The sequence below is a fragment of the Cuculus canorus genome, chromosome 31 (genome assembly GCF_017976375.1).
Source record: "Cuculus canorus isolate bCucCan1 chromosome 31, bCucCan1.pri, whole genome shotgun sequence".
Taxonomy (NCBI): Eukaryota; Metazoa; Chordata; class Aves; order Cuculiformes; family Cuculidae; genus Cuculus; species Cuculus canorus.
The window spans coordinates 444,714-451,295 of record NC_071431.1 but is presented as its reverse complement, the minus strand read 5'-3'; the positions used below and the strand labels follow the sequence as shown (position 1 = coordinate 451,295).

General features: G+C 67.3%; 1 protein-coding gene across 1 annotated transcript; it reads right to left on the bottom strand.

The window, feature by feature from the left end:
• Window positions 1-1,784: 1,784 nt before the first annotated feature.
• Window positions 1,785-6,532, bottom strand: LOC128849640 (1-acyl-sn-glycerol-3-phosphate acyltransferase alpha-like). Its single transcript, XM_054052110.1, has 3 exons — window positions 6,395-6,532; window positions 5,572-5,644; window positions 1,785-3,206 (listed from the first exon to the last, which is right to left on the bottom strand). Exons 1-3 carry the CDS (start codon window positions 6,440-6,442, stop codon window positions 3,046-3,048), a joined length of 282 nt encoding a protein of 93 aa, XP_053908085.1. The 5' UTR covers window positions 6,443-6,532; the 3' UTR covers window positions 1,785-3,045.
• Window positions 6,533-6,582: the final 50 nt, after the last annotated feature.

The window sequence follows — 6,582 nt, the reverse complement described above, 5'->3', positions numbered from 1 at the left end:
TCCCCCAGGACCCCCAAGAGCCCCCCAAGACTCCCCAAGAGCCCCCCAGAACCCCCTGAGAACCCCTCAGGACCCCCTGAGACCCCCCCGAACCCCCAAAGAGCCCCTCAGGACCTCCCCGAACCCCCAAGGGCACCCGGGGACCCCCCAAACTCATTGCAAGAGCCCCCCCCCCCCCCAAGCCCCATCCTCCCCCCGGGACCCCCAAACCCTGTGTCCCCCCCAAACCCCCTAAGAGACCCCCCAAAACCCTCATGTCACCCCCACAAACCCCTCCGGGACCCCCAAGTACCCCCAAACCCCGTGTGTCCCCCCCAAACCCCCCCATATCCCCCCCATGGGACCCCCAAACCCCCCCATATCCCCCCCAAACCCCTCCATGGGACCCCCAAACCCCCCCATATCCCCCCCAAATCCCCTCATGGGACCCCCAAACCGCCCATATCCCCCCCAAACCCCCCATGGGACCCCCAAACCCCCCATATCCCCCCCCAAACCCCTCCATGGGACCCCCAAACCTCCCCTTATCCCCCCCAACCCCCCCCATATCCCCCCCAAATCCCCTCATGGGACCCCCAAACCGCCCATATCCCCCCCCAAACCCCCCATGGGACCCCCAAACCGCCCATATCCCCCCCAACCCCCCCCATATCCCCCCCAAATCCCCTCATGGGACCCCCAAACCGCCCATATCCCCCCCCAAACCCCCCATGGGACCCCCAAACCGCCCATATCCCCCCCAACCCCCCCATGGGACCCCCAAACCCCCCCATATCCCTCCATGGGACCCCCAAACCCCCCCATATCCTCCCAAACCCCCTCATGGGACCCCCAAACCCCTCATGGTACCCCCAAACCCCCCCATGGGACCCCCCAAGTGCCCCAATGTCACCCCACGACATCACAAGGGGGGGGGGTTTATTTGGGGGGCGCCCCCCACTTGGGGGGCAGGAGGGGAATTGGGCCAAACCCATCGTCCCCCCATAAATAAACAGATTCACCCCCAAAAAAAAAGGAGGCGGCGCCTGTTGGACCCCCAACGTGTGGGGCAGAACGTGGGGCCCATGTGGGGCAGGAGTGGGGCAGTCCGTGGGGCAGTTGTGGGGCAGGCTATGGGGCAGGAGTGGTTCTGTGGGCCCCCCCACATGTGGGTCAGGAGTGAGTCAGGAGTGGGTCAGTTGTGGGTCAATCTGTGGGTCAGGAGTGACTCAGTTGTGGGTCAATCTGTGGGTCAGGAGTGACTCAGTTGTGGGTCAATCTGTGGGTCAGGAGTGACTCAGTTGTGGGTCAATCTGTGGGTCAGGAGTGACTCAGTTGTGGGTCAATCTGTGGGGCAGGAGTGGTTCTGTGGGCCCCCCCACATGGGGGGCAGGAGTGGGTCAGTTGTGGGTCAATCTGTGGGGCAGCAGTGGGTCAGTCTATGGGTCCCCCCCCCATGTGGGGCTGCAATGGGTTAATCTGTGGGTCAGTCCGTGGGTCCCATGTGGGTCAGGCTATGGGGCAGCAGTGGGTCAGTCCATGGGTCCCATGTGGGTCAGGCTATGGGGCAGGAGGGGGGCAGTCCATGGGTCCCATGTGGGTCAGGCTATGGGGCAGGAGGGGGTCAGTCTATGGGTCCCGCCGTGGGTCGCTCTGAGCCCCACTTGGGGGTCAGGCCCCACTCTTCTATGGGTCCCGCTGTGGGGCGCTTGGTCCATCTCTTACTTGGGGGTCAGTGCCCCACTTATGGGTCAGTCTGTGCCCCACTTGGGGGTCAGTGCCCCACTTGGGGTCAGTGTGTGCCCCTCTTGGGGGTCAGTGCCCCACTTATGGGTCTGTGCCCCACTTGGGGGTCAGTGCCCCACTTGGGGGTCAGTTCCTGCCCCACTTGGGGGTCACTCCACGCTCCACTTATGGGTCTGTGCTCGCCGTGGGGCGCTCCCAATCCTACTTATGGGTCAGTAGGTGCCGCGGCTCATTCTGTGCCCCACTTGTGGGTCAGTCCGCGCCCCACTTATGGGTCTGTGCCCCACTTGTGGGTCAGTCCGCGCCCCACTTATGGGTCTGTGCCCCACTTGTGGGTCAGTCCACGCCCCACTTATGGGTCCACACTTCACTTGTGGGCCCACACTCCAGTTGTGGGTCACTCCAGGCTCCACTTGTGGGTCTGTGCCCCACTTATGGGTCAGCCCACACTCTACTTATGGGTCCACATTCCACTTGTGGGTCTGTACTCCACTTATGGGTCAGTGCCCCACTTGTGGGTCAGTCCGCACCCCATTTATGCGTTTGAGCCCCACTTGTGGGTCAGCCCACGTTCCACTTATGGGTCAGCGCTCCACTTGTGGGTCAGCCCAGGCTCCACTTATGGGTCTGTACTCCACTTATGGGTCGGTGCCTCACTTGTGGGTCAGTCCGTGCCCCATTTACGCGTCTGCGCCCCACTTGTGGGTCAGCCCAGGCTCCACTTATGGGTCCACACTCCACTTATGGGTCGGCGCTCCACTTGTGGGTCAGCCCAGGCTCCACTTATGGGTCCACACTCCACTTATGGGTCAGCGCTCCACTTGTGGGTCAGTCCACACTCCACTTATGGGTCAGCGCCCCACTTGTGGGTCAGCCCAGGCTCCACTTATGGGTCGGCGCTCCACTTGTGGGTCAGCCCACGCCCCGTTTCTGTCTCTGCGCCCCACTTAGGAGTCCGCGCTTCACTTGGGGGGGGTCCGCCCCACACTTGGGGGTCAGTCTGTGCCCCACTTATGGGTCGGCGCTCGGCTCCGTGGGTCGCGGCTCGTCGTGCTCGGCGCCGTGGGGCGCTCCATGGGATGCTGTGGGACGCTGTGGGGCTCCATGGGGCGCTGTGGGTCCCTCAGTGGGGCGCCGTGGGGCGCTATGGGGCGCTCCATGGGGCGCTGTGGGGCTCCGTGGGGCGCTGTGGGTCCCTCAGTGGGGCGCCGTGGGGCTCCGTGGGGCGCTGTGGGGCTCAGTGGGGCTCCATGGGGCGCTGTGGGTCCCTCAATGGGGCGCCGTGGGGCTCCGTGGGGCGCTATGGGGCGCCGGGGGTGCTCAGTGGGGCGCGGCGGGCGGCGCCGTGGGGCGCAGTTCGTCCTCCAGCGCCTCGAAGGCGTCGAGCATGGCGGCGCGCACGCGCTCCGTCAGCGCCGGGACGTCGGCCGGGCCCAGGCCCCGCGTCGGCAGCGGCGGCAGCACCTCGATCACGCACCGCCCTGACCGGGCCTTGGCGCGCGCCCCACGGCCGCCCCACGGCCGCCCCACCGCCGCCCCACGGCCGCCCCACCGCCGCCCCACGGCCACCCACAACCGCCTGAGAGCCGCCCGAGAGCCCACCGGGAAACCCAAACCAACCTCAAAGCTCCTCGTCCGGCCCCACGGCTGCCCCATAGCGACCCACGGCTGCCCCATAGCGACCCACTGCGACCCACAACCACTCAGAGCCGCCCCACGGCGTCTCCCGAGCCCCGAGAGCCGCCTGTGCTTCCACCGGGAAACCCAAACCAACCTCAAAGCTCCTCGTCCGGCCCCTACGGCTGCCCCATAGCCACCCACGGCTGCCCCATAGCGACCCATAGTGACCCATAACTGCCCCAGAGCTGCCCCACTGTGACCCACAACCACCCAGAGCTGACCCACAGCGTCCCCCGAGCCCCGAGAGCCGCCTGCGACCCCACCGGGAAACCCAAACCAACCTGAAAGCTCCTCGTCCGGCCCCATGGCTGCCCCATAGCGACCTACGGCTGCCCCATAGCGACCCACTGTGACCCACAACCACCCAGAGCTGACCCACAGCGTCCCCCGAACCACGAGAGCCGTCCACTACTCTGCCAGGAAACTCAAACCAACCTGAAAGGTCCTCGTCCGGCCCCATGGCTGCCCCATAGCGACCCACGGCTGCCCCATAGCGACCTACGGCTGCCCCATAGCGACCCACTGCGACCCACAACCACCCAGAGCTGACCCACAGCGTCCCCCGAGCCCCAAAAGCCGCCCGTGACCCCATCAGGAAACTCAAACCAACCTGAAAGGTCCTCGTCCGGCCCCATGGCTGCCCCATAGCGACCCAGGGCTGCCCCATAGCGACCCACGGCTGCCCCACAGCGACCCATGGCTGCCCCATAGTGACCCAGGGCTGCCCCACAGCGTCCCCAGAACCCCAAGAGCCACCCATGACCCCACCGGGAAACCCAAACCAACCTCAAAGCTCCTCATCCGGCCCCACGGCTGCCCCATAGCGACCCACAGCTGCCCCATAGCGACCCACGGCTGCCCCATAGTGACCCACAGCTGCCCCATAGTGACCCATAGTGATCCACGGCATCCCCCGAGCCCCGAGAGCCGCCTGTGCTTCCACCGAGAAACCCAAACCAACCTCAAAGCTCCTCGTCCGGCCCCACGGCTGCCCCATAGCGACCCAGGGCTGCCCCATAGCGACCCACAGCTGCCCCACAGCGACCCATGGCTGCCCCATAGTGACCCAGAGCTGCCCCACAGCGTCCCCAGAACCCCAAGAGCCACCCACGACCCCACTGGGAAACCCAAACCAACCTCAAAGCTCCTCGTCCGGCCCCATGGCTGCCCCATAGCGACCCATAGTGACCCATAACTGCCCCAGAGCTGCCCCACTGTGACCCACAACCACCCAGAGCTGACCCACAGCGTCCCCCAAGCCCCGAGAGCCGCCCGCGACCCCACCGGGAAACCCAAACCAACCTCAAAGCTCCTCATCCGGCCCCATGGCTGCCCCATAGCGACCTACGGCTGCCCCATAGCGACCCACTGCGACCCACAACCACCCAGAGCTGACCCACAGCGTCCCCCGAGCCCCAAAAGCCGCCCGTGACCCCATCAGGAAACTCAAACCAACCTGAAAGGTCCTCGTCCGGCCCCAGGGCTGCCCCATAGCGACCCAGGGCTGCCCCATAGCGACCCACGGCTGCCCCACAGCGACCCATGGCTGCTCCATAGTGACCCAGAGCTGCCCCACAGCGTCCCCAGAACCCCAAGAGCCGCCCACGACCCCACCGGGAAACCCAAACCAACCTGAAAGCTCCTCATCCGGCCCCACGGCTGCCCCATAGCGACCCATAGGTGCCCCACTGCAACCCACAGCTGCCCCATAGTGACCCACGGCTGCCCCATAGCGACTCACAACCACCCAGAGCTGCCCCACGGTGTCCCCCGAGCCCCGAGAGCCACCCATGACCCCACCAGGAAACTCACACAAAGCTGAAACCTCCTCGTCCGGCCCCACGGCTGCCCCATAGAGACCCAGAGCCCTCCCCACGCCCCCTCCAGCCCCACGGCTGCCCCATAGCGACCCAGAGCCCTCCCCACGCCCCCTCCAGCCCCACGGCTGCCCCATAGCGACCCAGAGCCCTCCCCACACCGCCTCCAGCCCCATAGCTGCCCCACAGCCCTCCCCACACCCCCTCCAGCCCCACGGCTGCCCCATGGCCGCCCCACAGCTGCCCTACAGCCCTCCCCACACCCCCTCCAGCCCCACGGCCCTCCCCACACCCCCTCCAGCCCCACAGCCGCCCCACGGCCGCCCCACGGCCGCCCCACAGCTCTCACCGGCCGTGAAGCGCCGCTCCCGTTTGCTGTAGAAATGCCGATAGGACGAAATGACGATGGGAACCACCGGAACCTGTGGGGCAGCGGCTCAGCCCCACGCCTGCCCCATAGCTGCCCCATAGCCGCCCCACGCCTGCCCCATAGCTGCCCCATAGCCGCCCCACGCCTGCCCCATAGCCAACCCACAGCTGCCCCATAGCTGCCCCATAGCCGCCCCACGCCTGCCCCATAGCCGCCCCATAGCCACCCCACAACTACCCCATAGCCGCCCCACAGTCTCCTTCTGCCCCACGCCTGCCCCATACCTGCCCCACAACCCCCTCCTGCCCTACAGCTGCCCCACAGCAGCCCCACATCCCCTTCCTGCGCCACAGCAGCCCCACAACCCCCTCCTGCCCCACAGCAGCCCCACAACCCCCTCCTGCCCCACAGCAGCCCCACAACCCCCTCCTGCCCCACAGCAGCCCCACACCTGCCCCACAACCCCCTCCTGCCCCATAGCAGCCCCACAGCAGCCCCACAACCCCCTCCTGCCCCACACCTGCCCCACAGCAGCCCCACAACCCCCTCCTGCCCCATAGCAGCCCCACACCTGCCCCACAACCCCTTCCTGCCCCACAGCAGCCCCACAGCAGCCCCACAACCCCCTCCTGCCCCATAGCAGCCCCACAACCCCCTCCTGCCCAGCAGCCCCACAACCCCCTCCTGCCCCACAGCCACCACATGACTGCCTCACCGCTCCCCCCCTCCTCGTGCCCCACAGCCGCCCCCCGGCTGCCCCATAGCTGCCCCCCGGCCGCCCCACAGCCGCCCCCCAGCGCACCTGTGCCTGCACTGCGAGGTGAAAGGCTCCGCGCTTGAAGGGCAGCATCGACCCCTCGTGGTTCCGCGTCCCCTCGGGGAACACCCACACCCGCACCTGGGGGCGCCCCACGGCCTCAGACCCACGGCTGCCCCATAGCCGACCCACGGCTGACCCACAACTGCCCCACACCCGCACCTGGGGGCGCC